The 18,707-nt window shown below is 40.6% G+C and overlaps 2 protein-coding genes across 2 annotated transcripts; both read left to right on the top strand.

The window, feature by feature from the left end:
* Positions 1 to 13,324: 13,324 nt before the first annotated feature.
* On the top strand, positions 13,325 to 14,437 carry LOC109239760. The gene has a single exon (XM_019406344.1). The coding sequence runs from the start codon at positions 13,495 to 13,497 to the stop codon at positions 14,245 to 14,247; it is 753 nt and encodes a 250-aa protein (XP_019261889.1). The 5' UTR covers positions 13,325 to 13,494; the 3' UTR covers positions 14,248 to 14,437.
* A 1,910-nt stretch (positions 14,438 to 16,347) lies between these two features.
* Positions 16,348 to 17,439, top strand: LOC109239752. The gene has a single exon (XM_019406335.1). It carries the CDS (start codon positions 16,431 to 16,433, stop codon positions 17,187 to 17,189), a length of 759 nt encoding a protein of 252 aa, XP_019261880.1. The 5' UTR covers positions 16,348 to 16,430; the 3' UTR covers positions 17,190 to 17,439.
* Positions 17,440 to 18,707: the final 1,268 nt, after the last annotated feature.

Here is an 18,707-nt window from a genome sequence, read left to right as displayed (position 1 = left end):
TTCCAAGGAAATTTCTGTACGTACAGAGAGGAGGAAAAACTTTGTGGCTTTTTAGGTTAGCAAGTCACGTGAGTTGTAGATCTAATGGAAACTATAATATTAGCTAAGAAATCCACACAAACGGTGCCAAACTGTTTGACCAGAATTTAGATCTAGGTTTAAACAATTAGATTTTCTTAACAGGATAGGGTTAATCATAGCCAACAATAATATTCACCAAATTATTTATCTAGTGTCGTGACAGAATGTTACAAGATCTGTGGTAACAGTGGTGAATATATGACAATGAACAACACTTAATGGCATAAATATGAAGTAGAAAGCATTAACTAGCAATAAATGGCGTATAATGGTATTTATGTAAATAAGTGTAACAGATATTACTGAAAAAGAGGATGGAATCGTGTAATATTCCTTCTGACAATGATAAATGATTTATGAGCCTTTGAATATTCAAATTCTCCTTGGATCGTGGAAAAAAGAATAGACAATGATCTCAAGAAAAAGTGTCTTTTGTATGTATCTAATAAAGCAAGATCTCTAGAGATTGTCAAAGAGTTCTCTTACAAATAAGTGTTCAATGCCTCATTTAACTATGTCTTTTTCTATTTATAAGGGGACATGTGCCATAAAATCCTAATTGTACAGATCCTAGGAATATTCACTGAATATTCTCTTTAAAGTCAGATCAACAAAACTAGTCGTTACTGTTGCGTTAAGGAGAGTGCTCGTCCTCGACCTCGATCTCTGTTGACTCCTTGACTTAGCCCCTATCCTTCGTCAGATCACTTTGACCTTTAATCTGTCTCTTGTTGAAATCATACTGATGACACGTGGCAACCCTCGAAGACTCTCTCAGTTCTAATGTGGCCTAAATATAACTAGGACAATTTTGGCACATACAAGTGACACTCTAAATTAATGCATCTGGATGCTGAGTCGGATTTACTCCTAACAAACAAGCCAACTTCTACTTGAGTTCCACTAGTTTCCACAGTAATATCATTATCTATTTATTCTTTAATTTTAAGATAGATTTAATATCCTTATAAGAGATATTATCCTTTGCATAAAGCATAGTATCTCTTATATGCTTAAAAGATAGGGGTTGAGAACAAAGCAGTAACACGGCTTGATCCTCATTTTTAATATCTGCGTCTATATTACTCAAATCCATAAGAATGGAAGCAAAGGTGTTAAGATGAGAGGGAATAGAGGTACCTTTACCCATACAAATTGTATAAAACTTCTGCTTAAGGTAAAGTCTATTTTCCACCTTCCTCTTCATATACATGGTTTTTAATTTTTTCCACATGCCTTTGGCTGTGGTTTCTACAGAAACTTCACGTAAAACCTCATTCGAAATATTTAAGATAATACATGATTTTTCCTTTTTGTTTATGACGGCAAAATCCTCGTCTGTCATTTTATCTGGCTTCTTCTCCTTTCCTTGCAACGCTAAGTCTAAGCCATCCTGAACTAGAATAGCTTCCATCTTTAATTTCCACATCCCGAAGTTTCACTTCGACCAAATTTCTCAACGTAAGTCTTTGTTAAGTCATATTGACTACTGAAATGTCACGACCCGGAATTCCCACCCTCGGGACCATGATGGCGCCTAACATCTCACTCGCTAGGCAAGCCAATGTTAGAACAACATATTCATTTTTTCAACAGTCTAGATTAAATAAATATAAGAACTGAAATAACTGCAGAAATCCAAAGTAAAATACGAAAGCTAAAACAGCCAAACGTCTACTAAAATCCATGGACCCGGTGTCACAAGTGCACGAGCTAGTACAATAATACATACAAGGGTTTGAAATAAATATAAAGCTGTCTGAAGGGTAATACACAGCTAAATAAAAGGGAGGGGGACTCCAGGAGCTGCGGGCGCTGAGCAGTTGTACCTCAAGTCTCCGCAAAGCTGATCAATCCAAGCACGCTAATAGCCGCCGCCGGGACCGACTCCAAAATCTGCACAAGAAGTGCATATTGTAGTGTGAGTACAACCGACCCCACGTACTCTGTAAGTGCAGAGCCTAACCTGGACGAAGTAGTGACGAGGCTAAGGCAGGTCACCTACACTACAACCTGTATGCAGTATATAATAGAGACAGAAAAAGGAAATACGGAACAAGATGAGACAGTCAACTGAAGATAATAGCTACAGCCTCAAGAAATAAGCCAGTGACAATCAGAATTACCAATCCTCAGAGTTTCAAGTGAAAATACTGAAAACCAATACAACTCAAGGAAATAGAAATACATAAGTTGTTGCGGCGCGCAACTCGATCCCACCGTAGAACACAATCCTCCCTTATTCCACTGTAACAATATAAACAATCAAAATCAATAGATAAATGTTGTGGCGCGCAACCCGATCCCACCATATAACAATATCAGTATCACATTTCACCCTTATTTCACCGTATCAATCCACCCTTATTTCACCTATTGCGGCGTGGAACCCGATCCTACCGTATTAATACAAATTCACCCTTACTCCACCATATCAATCCACCCTTATTTCACCTGTTATGGCGTGCAAACCGATCCCACCATATCAGTACCATATACTCAATGTGCACAGTCAATTCAATAATTCAAATCACGAGAAATTTTACGATCAATTAATACCAAACTGAACCAAAAAGGAAACCTTGTACAACACGGGAATTCATATAGGTAATAATACACACTAAGTCAAGTCCGGTAAATGATAATTAGAAGGTGCAAGTAAGTCAGTTAAGGCAAGTAGCAGCGAATCATGAAAATATGAAAGGATCTAACAGTAATAACAGAAGTAAACGCTGATTAACAGGTAGCAAATGAGCAAGGAAAGAATTTAGAGAACATAACATTTAAGACAAGGTAGGAGATAATTAAGAAAAAAATGGAAAAATTAGGGAAAACAAGTAATTCGGCAGTGTATAAGCACTTATCACCTCGCATATACGCTGCACACAGGAAATTCACATAGCACCTAGTCCGAGGGTTCCTAATTCCCTCAAGTCAAGGTTAAACTCGACACTTACCTCGCTCCAAAGATCAACTCAAATCTCAACCACATCTTTGCCTTTCAAACAAGCCTCCAAACAACCAAATCTAGCAAATTACCAACCAAACGATTCAAAATAAGCCTTAGGAACCACCCGCGATTGCAAAAGATTCAATTTAGGTCATTATTGAAAAAGTCAACAAAAGTCAACTCCCGCGCCCGCTTGGTCCAAACCCGAAATTCAGACAAAAACCCGATTACCTATTCACCATGAGCACAGTTATGTAATTTGTTTAGAAATCCGACCTCAATTTGCGGTCTAAATTCCAATTTTACAAAAATCCTTAATTCTACCCAAAACCCCAATTTCCACCATGAAAACACTAGATTTTAGGTTGAAATCTTATGAAATGTAATGAAAGATTGAAAGAAAATAGGTTAGAATCACTTACCAATGGATTGGGGAAGAAGGGCTCTTGGAAAAATCGTCTCTAAGGTTTTCTAGTTTTGAAATTTTGAAGAATGAACAAAAATCCCGTCAAATGCAGATTTTGATCAGGTGCAGGTGTCGTAATTGCGACCTGGGGTTCGCCATTTCGAACCCACAAATGCGGATAAATCTTCGCAAATGTGAAGTATGATCATTCCTGCTGCCTTCGCAAATGCAAACCTGAGGGGATCTGGAGCCAGACCTCGCAGTTGCGAAGTCGACAGATCTCATGCACCATCAGTCCATTTAAGTTCAAAAACACTATGTAGCCTATTCGAAACTCCCCCGAGCCATCGGGGCTCCAAACCAAAAACACACACTAGTCCAAAAACATCGTGCGAACATTCCCGTGCGATCAAATCGCCAAAATAACACCTAAAATACGAATTGGACACCAAATCAAATAAAATTTTCAAGAAAACTCATGAACTTCTATTTTAACAACCGGACGTCCGAATCATGTCAAACCAACTTCGTTTCTCACCAGATTTGACAGACAAGTCATAAATATAGTAATGGACCTATACCGGGTTTCGGAACCAAAATACAGACCCGATACCAACAAAATCAAACATTGGTCAAACTTTTAGATTCCTTAAGCATTTAAACTTTCAAATTTCGACAAAATGCGACTCGAGCTAGGGACTACCAAATTCGATTCCAGGCATACGCCCAAGTCCCAAATCACGATACGGACCCATTGGAACCGTCGAAACACGAATTCGGGTCCATTTGCTCAAAATGTTGAGTGAAGTCAACTGAAATGGATATAAAGAAAAATTTCATATTTTATCAATTTTTAACATAAAAGCTTTCCAGAAAAATATACGGACTGTGCATGCAAATCGAGGAAGACTAAAATGAGATATTTGTGGCTTCAAAACACAGAATTAGGTTCTAAAACTCTAGATGACCTATCGGGTCATCATATTCTCCACCTCTAAAACAAGCGTTTGCCCTCGAACGGACATAGAAAAGTACCTAAACTGGTGAAAAGGTGTGGATATCTACTCCGCATGTCCGACTCGGACTCCCAAGTAGCTGTCTCGACGGGATGACCTCTCCACTGCACTCGAACTGAAGGATAACCCTTTGACCTTAACTGACGAACCTATCGGGCTAGAATAGCCACCGGATCCTCCTCATAACTCAAATACTTGTCCAACTGGACAGAGCCGAAATCTAGCACATGGGACGGAGGAGCATGGACACATAGAACATCGGATGGACTGTTGATAAACTAGGTGGCAACGCAAGCCTATAAGCCACCTCTCCCACTCTCTCAAGAATCGCAAAAGGTCTGATACACCTATGGCTCAACTTGCCCTTCTTTTCGAACCTCATCACACCCTTCATGGGTGAAACCCGGAGCAATACCCTCTCTCTGACCATGAATGTAACATCACGAACTCTACGGTCGGCATAACTCTTCTGCCTGGACTAAGCTATGCGAAGTCGATCCTAGATAATCTTGACCTTTTCCAAGGCATCCTGTACCAAATCTGTACCCAACAACCGAGCCTCCCCCGGCTCGAACCTTCCAACTGCCGATCGGCACCGCCTCCCGTATAATCCCTCATAGGGGGCTATCTAAATGCACGACTGGTAGTTGTTGTTGTAGGCAAACTCTGCAAGTGGCAAGAACTGATCCCGAGAACCTCTGAACTCTATAACACAAGCGCGGAGCATATCCTCTAATATCTGAATAGTGCGCTCGGACTATCCGTCCATGTGAGGATGAAATGTTGTGCTCAATTAAACCTACGTGCCCAACTCACGTTGTAATGCCCTCCAGAAATGCAAAGTGAAATGCGTACCTAGATCAGAAATGATAGACGCGGGCACACCATGAAGACAGATGATCTCACGGATGTAAATCTCAGCCAACCGCTCTGAAGAATAGGTAACTGCCACAGGAATGAAATATGCTGACTTGGTCAGCCTGTCCACAATAACCCATACCGCATCGAACTTCCTCTGAGTTCATGGGAGTCCAACAACGAAAACTATAGTGATATGCTCCCACTTCCACTCAGGAATCTCTAACTTCTGAAGCAAACCACCAGGTCTCTAATGTTCATACTATACTTGTTGACAATTTAGACACCAAGATACATATGCAACTATATTCTTCTTCATCCTTCTCCACCAATAATGTTGCCGCAAGTCCTGATACATCTTGGCAGCACCCGGATGAATAGAGTACCGGAATTGTAGGCCTCCTCCAGAATCAACTCACGAAGTCCATCTACATTAGGCACACAAATACGACCCTGCATCCTCAAAACTCCGTCATCTCCAACACTAACCTGCTTGGCATCATCGTGCCGCACTATGTCCCTAAGGACAAGCAAATAAGGGTCATCATATTGCCGCTCCCTGATGCGCTCAAACAATGAAGACCGAGTGACTGTACAAGCTAGAACACGATTGGGCTCTGAAACATCCAACCTCATGAACTGATTGGCCAAAGCCTGAACATCTAATGCTAGCGGTCTCTCACCGACTAGAATGTACGCAAGGCTGCCCATACTCACTGCCTTTCTACTCAAGGCATCGGCAACCACATTGGCCTTCCCAGCACGATACAAGATGGTGATATCATGGTCTTTCAATCGCTCCAACCACCTCCTCTGCCTAAAATTGAGATCTTTTTGTTTGAACAAATACTACAAGTTCCGATGATCAGTGAATACCTCACACGACACGCGGTAAAGATAGTGCCTCAAAATCTTCAGTGCATGAACAATTGCTGCCAACTCTAAATCATGGAAAAGGCAATTCTTCTCATGAACCTTTAGCTGCCGCGACGCGTATGCAATCACCCTACCATCCTGCATCAATACCGTACCAAGTCCAATACGAGATGCATCACAATATACCGTATAAGATCTTGAACCTGTGGGAAACACCAACACTAGCATCGTAGTCAAAGCAGTCTTGAGCTTCTGAAAGCTCGCCTCATAATCGTTTAACCATCTGAATGGGGCACCCTTCTAGGTCAACTTTGTCAACACAGCTGCTATAAATGAAAACCCCTCCACAATTCGACGGTAATACCCTACCAAACCCAAGAAAATCCGGATCTCCGTAGCTGAAGTGGGTATAGGCCAGTTCTGAACTGCTCAATCTTATTAGGATCCACTTAAATGCCCTTTGTCGGCACTATGTGCCCCAAGAAATCGATCAAGTCCAACCAAAACTCGTATTTTGAAAACTTAGCATATAATTGGCTGTCTCTCAGAGTCTGAAGTACGATCCGAAGATGTTGCTCATGCTCCTCTCGGCTACGGGAGCAGATCAAGATATCATCAATAAACACAATCACAAAGGAATCCAGATATGGCTTGAACACCCGGTTCATCAAAACCATAAATGCTGCTGGGGCATTTGTCAGCCCCAATGACATCACTAGAAACTCATAATGCACATACCGAGTCCGAAAAGCTGTCTTAGGAACATCGGATGCCCTAATCCTCAACTGATGGTAGCCCGACCTCAAATCGATCTTTAAAAACACCTTTGGCGCCCTGAAGCTGATCAAATAAGTCATCAATCCTTGGCAATGGATACTTGTTCTTGATGGTGAGTTTGTTCAACTGCCAGTAATCAATGCACATCCTCATCGATCTATCCTTCTTCTTCACAAACAACATAGGCGCACCCCAGGGCGAGACACTAGGTCCAATGAAGACCTTATCAAGCAAATCTTGCAACTGCTCCTTCAATTGTTTAAACTTTGGCGGGTCCATATGGTATGGCTGAATAGAAATGGGCTGAGCACCCGGAGCCAAGATAATACAGAAGTCAATATCCCTGTCGGGTGGCATCCCCGACAGATCTGCAGGAAACACCTCTAGAAACTCACGAACAACTGGTACTGAATCCACGGAAAGAACCTCCGCACTAGAATCGCAGACATAAGCCAAATAAGCTAGACACCCCTTCTCGACCATATGCCGAGCCTTCACATAGGAGATAACCCTACTGGTAGAATGGCCAGGAGTCCCTCTCCACTCTATTCGAGGCAACCCTAGCAAGGCTAAGGTCACCATCTTGGCGTGACAATCCAATATAGCATGATAAGGTGACAACCAATCCATACCCAAGATGACATCAAAATCTACCATATCAAGAAGTAGGAGATCTACGCTAGTCTCGGCTCCCAATAGTAACCATACACGAACGATAACCACGATCTACAACAATAGAATCTCCCACAGGTGTGGACACATACACAGGAGCACTCAAAAAATCACGAGGCACAATCGGATATGAAGCAAAATAGGATGACACGTAGGAATAAGTAGAGCCCGGATCAAATATAACTAAAGCATCTCTATGGCAAACTGAAACAGTACCTGTGATAATAGCATTTGATGACTCAGCCTCAGGCCTGGCTGGGAAAGCATAACATTAGGGTTGGGCCCCACCACTCTAAACTACATCCGTAGGACGGCCTCTAGCTGGCTGGCCTCCACCTCTAGCGGCCTGACCTCTACCTCTGGCTGCCTGACCCCTGCCTCTAGCTGGCTGAGCGGGCGGTGGTTCAACCGGTGCCGAAATCATGGCACGAGAACTCTACTATGGCGTGCCGCCAAATAATCTCAGACAAGTCCTAATATGCCTAAAACCACCACACTCGAAACATCCATCCTGGTGCTGTGACTGCTGAAACTGAGACTGACCCGAACGGGCTGGATAACCACAGTGATACTCTGTATAGGAGGTGCACTGATAGGATCTGATGGTGCACTGTAGGCTGGCTGCCCAGAATAAGGCACATAAAGACCACGACTCACTGAAGCATTGTGGGATGCCTGAAGCGCTGACTAAAATGGCCCGGGAGGATGGCCCCTACCAAAAGTACCCCTGCCTCCAGATGAGGCTCCACTAGAACCACCGGAATGACGAGGCCTCTTATCAGACCCCTACCCTCTCTCCTGTGGAAGAACATCCTCGATCCGCCTAGCGACATTAGCAGCCGTCTGAAAAGAAATCTCACCCCTAGTCTCCTTGGCAATCTGAAGCTTGATAGGGTGATCGAGTCCCTCAATAAACCTCCTCACCCGCCCTCTCTCTCTCTCTCGGTAGGAAGCAGAAGAATAGCATGACGGGCTAGATCCACAAAACGGGTCTCATACTGAGTGACTGACATACTGCCCTACTAGAGACGCTCAAACTGCCTGCGGTAACTTTCTCTCAGTGTGATAGGAAGGAACTTCTCAAGAAATAGCTGAGAACTAGTCCCAAGTAAGAGCAGGTGACCCAGCTGGTCTCATAGATACATAATCCTTCCACCATCTCTTGGCGGAACCCGTCATCTGAAACACGGCAAAATCGACCCCATTGGTCTCAACTATACCCATGTTCCGCAGCACCTCATGGCAGCGGTCAAGATAATCCTAAGGGTCCTCAGAAGGTGCTCCACTGAAGTGATCTGGGAAGAGCTTGGTAAACTTGTCCAATCTCAATAAACCCTCAAAATACATGGCATGCCCATCACCGGCCTGTGCCGCAACAACTTGCCGAACTGCCCAACTGGCGGGGCTGCTGGAGTTTTGATACTGGGGAGCCATCTGCTCCGGAGTGTGAGTAGCGGGAGTCTGTGCTCCTCCCCTAGCCTGAGAGACGGCTGGTGCCATAGGAAATGTACCGTCCTGGACCACACTCTCCATATGGCCCACCAAACGGACTAGAGCGTCCTGAAGCACTGCGGTAGCAATGAACCCCTCCGGGACCTGAGCTAGTCCAACAAGTACAGTCTGAGCTGGAACCTCCTCATCAAAATCTACCTGAGGCTCCACTGCGGGTGCTGCTGCTCGAGCTCTAGGCAGAGCTCTGCCCCCGCCACGGCCTCTGGCGCGACCTCGGACTCGACCTCTGCCCCTTGTAGGAGCTACTGCTGGGAGCTCCGGCTGCTGTCTAGCTGAAGATGCGGTGCGTGTTCTCGCCATCTGCGAGAGATCAAGAATAGAAGAGTTCAATCATTAATGGTAGAATAAAATCACACGACAGAGAAGAATAGAAGTGAACTTGTTCCTAACTCCGTAGCCTCTAGAAGATAAGTACAGACAACTCCATACCGATCCTCCAGACTCTACTAAGTTTGCTCGTGACTCATGAGACTTACGCAACCTAGTGCTCTGATACCAATTTGTCACGGCCAGGAATTCCCACCGTCGGGACAGTGATGGCGCCTAATATCTCACTTGCTAGGCAAGCCAACGTTAGAAAAACTTATTCGTTTTTTTAACAGTCTAGATTAAATAAAGAGAAGAACTGAAATAACTGTAGAAATCCAAAGTAAAATGCGGAAGCTAAAATAGCCAAACGTCTGCTAAAATCCCTGGACCCGGTGTCACAAGTGCGCGAGCTACTAGAATAGTAGATAGAAGGGTCTAAAATAAATATAAAGTTGTCTGAAGGAAAATACACACCTAAATAAAGGGGGGACTCTAGGAGCTGCGGGCGCTGAGCAGCTGTACCTCAAGTATGCGCAAAGCTGATCAATCCAAGCACGCTAATAGCCACCGCTGGGACCGACTCCAAAATCTGCACAAGAAGTGCAGAGTGTAGTATGAGTACAACCGACCCCATGTACTCTATAAGTGTCGATCCTAACATCGACAAAGTAGTGACAAGGCTAAGGCAGGTCTCCTACACTACAACCTATACGTAGTATATAATGGAGACAGAAAAAGGAAAAAGGAACAAGATGAGATAGTCAATTGAAGATAATAGCTACAGCCTCAAGAAATAAGCCAGTGACAATCAGAATTACTAATCCTTAGAGTTTCAAGTGAAAATACCGAAAACCAATACAACTCAAGGAAATAGAAACACATAGTTTGTTGCGGCGCGCAACCCGATCCCACCGTACAATACAATCCTCCCTTATTCCACTGTAACAATATCCACACTCAAAATCTGTAGATAAATATTGCGGTGCGCAACCCGATCCCACCATATAACAATATCAGTATCACATTTCACCGTATCAATCCACCCTTGTTTCACCTGTTGCGGCGTGCAACCCGATCCCACCGTATCGGACAATTTCACCCTTATTCCGCCATATCAATCTACCATTATTTCTCCTGTTGCGGCGTGCAACCTGATCCCACCATATCAGTACCAAATACTCAATGCGCACAGTCAACTCAATAATTCAAATCACGAGAAACTTTATGATCAATAAATACCAAGCTGAACCAAAAAGGAAACCTTGTACAACACGAGAATTCATATAGGTAATAATACACAGTAAGTCAAGTTTGGTAAATGACAATTAGAAGGTGCAAGTAAGTCAATTAAGGCAAGTAGCAGCGAATCATGAAAATATGAAAGGATCTAACATTAATAACACAAGTAAACACTGATTGACAGGTAGCAAATAAGCATGGAAGGCATTTAGAGCATATAACATTTAAGACAGGGAAGGAGATAATTAAGGAAAAATGGAAAAATGAGGGAAAACAAGTAATTCGGCTGCGTATAAGCACTCGTCACCTCGCATATACGCCTCACACATGACATTCACATAGGACCTAGTCCGAAGGTTCCTAATTCCCTCAAGTCAAGGTTAAACTCAACACTTACCTCGCTCCAAAGATCAACTCAAAGCTCAACCGCAGCTTTGCCTTTCAAACAAGTCTCCGGACCAACCAAATCTAGCAAATTACCAACCAAACAATTCAGAATAAGCCTTAGGAACCACCCACGATTGCAAAAGATTCAGTTTAGGTCATTATATAAAAAGTCAACAAAAGTCAACTTCCACGCTCGCTTAGTCCAAACCCGAAATTCGAACAAAAATCCGATTACCTATTCACCCCGAGCCCAGTTATGTAATTTGTTTTGAAATCCGACTCAATTTTTTGAGATCTAAATTCCAATTTTACAAAAATCCCTAATTCTACCCAAACCCCCAATTTCCACCATGAAAACACTAGATTTTAGGTTAAAATCTTATGAAATGTAATGAACGATTGAAAGAAAATAGGTTAGAACCACTTACCAATGGATTGGGGAAGAAGGGCTCTTGGGAAAATTGCCTCTAGGGTTTTCTAGTTTTGAAATTTTGAAGAATGAACGAAAATCCGGTCAAATGCAGATTTTGATCAGGTGCAGGCGTCACAATTGCGACCTGGAGTTCGCAATTGCGAACCCGCAAATGCGGATAAATCTTCGCAAATACGAGGTATGAACATTCCTGCTGCTTTCGCAAATGCGAACAAAGTGGCCGCAAATGCGAACCTGAGGGGATCGCAATTGCAACCCCAAATCTCGCAAATGCGGAAGTCCACCCATAGCCCACTACTCGCAAATGCGAACTTTTCTTCGTAAATGTGAAGCTCGCATTTGCGAGCCAGACCTCGCAATTGCGAAGTCTGCAGACCTGATGCACCAGCAGTCCATTTAAGTTCAAAAATACTCCATAGCCTATCCGAAGGCTCCAAACCAATCATACACACAAGTACAAAAATATCATACGAACTTGCTCGCGCAATCAAATCGCCAAAATAACACCTAGAACCACGAATTTGGCACCAAATCAAATGAAATTTACATGAAAACTCATGAACTTCTATTTTAACAACCGGACGTCCAAATCACGTCAAACCAACTCCGTTTCTCACCAAATTTAACAGAAAAGACATAAATGTAGTAATGAACCTGTATCGGGTTTCGGAACCAAAATACGGACCCGATATCAATAAAGTCAAACATTGGTCAAACTTTTAGATTCCTTAAGCCTTTAAACTTTCAAATTTCGACAAAATGCGATAACTCGAGCTAGGAACTTCCGAATTCGATTCCGGATATACACCCAAGTCTAAAATCACGAATTTGGGTTCGGGACCGTCAAAATACGAATCCGGGTCCGTTTGCTTAAAACGTTGACTGAAGTCAACTCAAATGAATTTTCAAGGCAAAATTTCATAGTTTATCAATTTTTAACATAAAAGCTTTCCGGAAAAATACTCCGGCTGCGCACGGAAATCGAGAAAGGCTAAAATGAGATATTTGAAGTTTCGAAATACGAAATTAGGTTCTAAATCTCTAGATGACCTATCGGGTCATCACATGAAATTAACCCGACTCTAATACCAATTTGTTAGGATCGGGAACCCGGATACTACGAAATTTAGCCAAACAACGTTATAATGACAATAACAAAAACAATGCAAGTTGACAATAAACGTAAAAAAAAAAAAAAGATAAAGAAGGCACAAAATTTAACGTGGTTCGGTTAAGGTGACCTACGTCCACAACCAGAGAGGAGCAATTTCACTATAACAATCGGTACAAAAAAGAGAGTACAAAATTAGAAATGAAACTCTAATTATCCCAAAATATATCCCAAGAGAATAGCCTCGCAATAACTCACAAAGAAAGGTTCACTCAAAGTGTTTCCCAACACTAACTCTATGGAATATACCAAAACTCTCTATTACTAGAATACTCAAAATGAGTTTCTAATCAAAATGTGGGATGATTCAAATGAAGTATGATGACTCATATTTATAGGGCAAAGTTCTTGGTCCCCAAGTAAAGAAAAAAAGAAAAAAAGAAAATACTTTTATTCTTTGAATTCAAGCTAGGATCTCCAAGTTTGAATACTATGGCTCCAGAATAGCCATGCCAAGTCTCACAAAAAAACAAACAAGAAGGCAATGTTTAATTAGTCTAACTCAAAATACGACCTTCTGCATTTTATTATCCGGTGGTTAATTACAGGAAAGTCATTCAATATGCTACAGCTGTTGAGATATACTTTTGAATAGCAATTGGACAAATTATATTGTTATCACAGAGAAGACTTAGTAAAGGAAAAGGAATATGAAAGCAAAATCGTTGAAGGGAAAAAAACACGGCCAAGTTGCTTTTATCACAGTAGCTGTAAATCGCTATAAATACAAATACGAATTAGTGTAATCACTGGACTTTCTAGCTCTCCAATATATCCCTTATCCAACAACATTTCAAGGAAAAATCAATGGGAAGACAGAATCAGAGTACAGATTCGATATCTCAAGGTAAACAACACTTCAGCCACCAACACAACTTGAAATTTGTGAATCCAGCTGAAGCTGAATCTCTCACTTGCAATGCTTGTGAGAAACCAAGCAATAGAAATAAGCCATTCTATGGCTGCAATAGCTGCCAGTATTTCCTTCACGAAAACTGCTTCAACGCTCCTCGTTTTCTCAATCATTCATCTCATCCTTCTCACCCTTTAACCCTTCTCCCAATTCCAACTTACTCGAGTCGTTCGTATACTTGCAAGGCTTGTGGCTCTACTGGCAATGGATCTTGCTTTAGCTGTGCTTGTTGCGAATTCGATATTCACTTGCAGTGTGCATCTTGTCCAAGCTCAGTACTTGTTGACAAACACCCACATCAGTTGGAGCTCATCTTTGGTTCTCCTTACCAAGATAAGAATATGGAGTATATTTGTGATATTTGCAATGTAATAATGAACAGGAACAGTTGGTTGTACTATTGCACTGGTTGTGATTTTGGATCGCACTTGCAATGTGCAATTAGTCGTCCTGAAGTTGGTGTTTTCCCCAGAGAGCAACGACCAAGTCCAAATCCAAACCCAAATCCAACAGTGGAAACGATAAATTCAGTAAATGAAGCTCACGAGCAGATTATTGCAGCTCAACTTCGTGCTCAGATTGAGGCACGAGGAAGAGAGGCTGCTCTGGACTTATTCAGGACTCCAAGAAGATACAGTTACATCTAATTAACAGTATCGTGATCATCAAAATGCATCCACTTTTACGTTCTACTTTTATTGCAAAATAAATGTTTTTGTTGTTATGTTATTTCTCTTTCGAATACTCTCTTTCAACTTTTATATGTCTGATCGTTGATGATCAAGTTTCTTCAGTTTCTATTTATCTATATTACAACATGTTTGATTTTCGTGTTTCTGTTCTTTTTGTTGGATAAAAATTAGTGCCTTCGTCACATCAATGATATGTCCATAGTCCTTAGTCCTCACATTATCAGATAGAGACCCCCAACCAAAAAAAAAACAAAAAAAACAAAAAAATGGGTGGAAAAGCAATTAATGAACCTTTTAAAACAAATCTTGATCACTCGAAGAAAAAACCTTTCAATGAGGAAGAATCTAATTCTGGCATTTATTACCCTTAGAACACTTTAGTAATACTTCTAGTCCAATTCAGGCCACTTTAGTAATTATTTTATGCCGTAAATTGAGGAGCGCGATGCTCAGGATAACTAAATAAAGATAAAACAATTTACAAATTTTAAGTTGGTTAATACATGTTCATGTAAGAATTAAATCATAATCACATAATTAATGATTTTGTCAAGCTAGAATACTATTCAGGAAAATTAATGTTATATACCTAAGTTTTAGCCGAAGTAATGGGTGTGCAGGCACCCATACTATTAATCCGTTTATAACAATCCCTATACTATTAACAACTGCATATTCTTCATTTATCACCACATAAACAGTCCTACATGATAGTCTTGCACAGTGGCTGAGCTAGCCCTTCGCTTACGGGGTTCGGTCGAATCACTAGTTTTAATTCAAACCCTGTATTTATCTTATGAAATTAAATGAATATGTGTGAATTATTAATTTAGAACCCAGTAACCTAAAAGAACTAGAATCTTGAACCCATAAAATTCAAATCTTGGCTTTGCCTCTGGTCGTGCATAACCAGTATGTGAATCAAACGACCCCTAAGACGATTTGATGGGTAGAAGGAAGGAAATTAGACTTAAAGCAAAGCAGACTGCTCGTCGTAGCAACCATCCCTAGCCTCAAAAGTATTTAAATATGAATATTTTTCCGATCCTTATTTCATTAATCTCTAATGCAGATGATCTAGATACAGAATTCATAATCCGTTTAAGGGTCTGTAGCAAAAGGTGCAAGGAGGCGTTAGAGGAAAATTCTTTATGAGTTCAAAGTCTATAGCATAATTATACTTACAACTATAATCAGGTAAACGTATATCAGTCAAAGGCAGACATACATATGACTGTTCGTCTGGCAAGCTAATTTTGACACAGTTGCATTAATAAAACTCCAACGTCCAGAATATGAATACAGATTAGAACAAGTCTAAATGAATTATTAGTCAGAACTACGATATTGAATGATCAAATGCCAACGCGGAAGAGCAAAAAGTCTAACAGTGGACTGTTACCGATACTTCCAAGTTCCATGATCCTCAATACAGTTGACTTCCATATTTAAAAATTTGCCGAAATCGCGATGGATTTAACTTACTATTTATATCACAGTTGTTGGACATTGATATGATATTGTTCGCTTTGGGTCAAGCCCGTACGGTTTTCTCCAAAAGATCTCGCATCATTAGGAGATTCCTACAACTTATACGTAGTCTTCAAATTTTTTTAGCTACCAATATCACTTTGTTTGCACCCAACACAACAGTATTACACACGGCCATCTAAAAAGGCTCAGAGAGCTAATTAAGCGAGAGAAGAAAATGGAAAAGGAAATTAACTTAAGAAAACAAACAAGTAGGCAACGTTTAGTCTAAGTCAAAATTCAAAGATGCTCGCCATTTTGTAGATAACAATATAAGTAATATAGATAGAAGAAATCTTTTAACCATTTTGGATAATAGCTAAGTTAGTCAATATGCTACAGATGTTTAGATATGTTTTTGAATAGCAATTGGACAAATTATATTGTTGTCAGAGAGACGACTTAATAAAGGGGGAAAAAAATGAAAGCTAAGTCGTCGAAGGAACAACGTGGCCAAGTTATTATCGCAGTTAATTAATGTCTATACATAGCAACTAAGTATCATTTTAATGCCTATAAATAGAATTAAGTAACTACGAATCAGTGTAATCACTAAACTTGCTACCTCTCCAATATATCCTTATTGAACAAAATTACAAGGAAAATCAATGGGAAGACGGAATCGGAGTAGAGATTCAACAAGTCAAGGTAAACAACACTTCAGCCATTCCCACATCTTGAAACTTGTCAATCCAGCTGAAGCTGAAATTCTCAGTTGCAATGCTTGTGAGCAACCAAACAATAATAACAACCCTAATTTCTATGGCTGCAATAGCTGCCAATATTTCCTCCATGAAAACTGCTTCAATGCTCCTCGTTTTCTCGATCATTCGTCTCATGCATCTCATCCTTTGACCCTTCTCGCAAGTCCAACTTACTCGAGTCGTTCGTATACTTGCAAGGCTTGTGGCTCTGATGGCAATGGATTTTGCTTTAGCTGTGCTTGTTGCGAATTCGATATCCACTTGCATTGTGCATCTTGTCCAAGTTCAATACTTATTGACGAACACCCGCATCAATTGGAGCTCCTCTTTGGTTCTCCTTTCGAAGATGAGAATATCGTATATAGTTGTGATGTCTGCAATAATGTAATAATGAAGACGGACGATTGGTTGTACTATTGCGATGCTTGTGATTTTATGTCGCACTTGCCGTGTACAATTAGTCCTGAAGTTGGTGTTTTCCCCAGACAGCAATCGCATCCAACTCCAAATCCAAATCCAAATCCAAATCCAAATCCAAATACAAATTCAGCAGTGGAGATGATAAATGCAGCTAATGAAGCGCATGAACAGATTATTGCAGCTCAAATTCGTGCTCAGATTGAAGCACGAGGAAGAGCGGCTGCTCTTTCACTCTGGGATTGATCGGCCCGGCCACCATGCGGAAGATACAGTTACATCTAACTGTATCGTCATCGATCATCTAATGCATCCACTTTAATTTGTCGACGTTCAGTTTTTATTGCAAAAATAAATGCTCTGTTATGTTGTGTTATTTCTCTTTCGAATAGTGTTTTTCAAATTTTGTGTCTGTGATCGTTGATGATCAAGTTTGTCCATTTCCTTTACGGTTTCTATGTTTATCTATGACAATATCTGTTTGATTTTCGCGGGTTTTGTTCTTTTTGTTGGGTGAAAAATTAGTGCCTTTGTCACAACAATGATATGACCATTTCAGTCCTCACGTCATGAAGAGAGATCCAATAAAACAAATACTAATTGGATTGATTTAATTCAAGAAGAAGACAGAGAAGATTGATAGTTTCTTCGTATTGATTTACTACTAAAGCTCCATTAGTAGCATCAACATAATCTGGTCCGTCACCACTCACCTGCATATTTAATTTGCAGCGATATATAGGATGATGTATCCATCCGCTCTAGCAAAACAAAACCAAATTTATTATTTTAGCCTAGATGGAATTATTCGTTAGATAGTTATGTTATCAATTTAGTAAAATTACTATCACAATGCTAAATCATTCTGACAAAAAGATCAAGATAACTACGCTATTGTATTGGGAAAAAACTGAATTTAAATATTGAAGATGACGTGTCATGACACGTGGACCGGTCAAATAGTCAAAGCGTGGTAATCAGTTAGAAGGCACGAGCAATAACAGATGCAGGAGAGAAGATACTTAAAGGCACGAGCTATTATTCAAATGAAACGAGACTCGTACCTGTTCGAGTCATTTAAAGCTCGAAGATCAGAAGGAATTGAAGACATGAATCTGATAGCGAAAAAGAGTCCAAATTCAGCATTAAATGTCAAATACGTTAGAGAATTTGTATTTAATAGAAATGATTGAGTAACGTTTCTTTTAATGTCATTTATTGTTCGTAATTGCCTCATTAAGACAAAGGCATTACACTTTCTCTTAGAATTAACTATAAAAGGAGAAAGTCACAACATCTGTAGGGGACGAAAAAACATTACTGGAATAAACTTTGTTCTTTTTGCTTTCTGATTATATTATTCAAAATCTCTTTCTTATATACTTTTCCGATTATCAGTAACCCGAGTTCTTCTAAATTCAATCTTTGACCTAAAATCTAATTTTTGGTTAAACAAATTGGTTTCGTTGCCGGGAATCTGATAATCAAGCATATCTCAACCTAATTTTCTTGATTGCATCAATCATGTCGAACAACAATGACAACACTCAAGGAAACCCAGAAATTCAAACCATTAGGGTGTAGATGGGTGTATAAAGTTAAACATAGGGCAGATGGTAGTGTTGAGAGGTATAAAGCAAGACTGGTTGTTAAAGGATACGACTCAGCAAGCTGGTGTAGATTATACAGAGACTTTCTCCCCAGTGGTCAAGATGACTACTGTGAGGTCACGTCATTGCCATAGCAGCAAGAGAGGTGGCACAT

The sequence above is a fragment of the Nicotiana attenuata genome, unplaced genomic scaffold, assembly GCF_001879085.1.
Source record: "Nicotiana attenuata strain UT unplaced genomic scaffold, NIATTr2, whole genome shotgun sequence".
Taxonomy (NCBI): Eukaryota; Viridiplantae; Streptophyta; class Magnoliopsida; order Solanales; family Solanaceae; genus Nicotiana; species Nicotiana attenuata.
Note: the sequence above shows the minus strand (reverse complement) of the source record. Positions and strands in the feature narration are given on the sequence as shown.

What these genes read in the sequence shown, in the direction of transcription:
- LOC109239760 (XM_019406344.1), top strand. Translation starts at nt 13,495, where the DNA reads ATGGGAAGACAGAATCAGAGTACAGATTCGATATCTCAAGGTAAACAA.
- LOC109239752 (XM_019406335.1), top strand. Translation starts at nt 16,431, where the DNA reads ATGGGAAGACGGAATCGGAGTAGAGATTCAACAAGTCAAGGTAAACAA.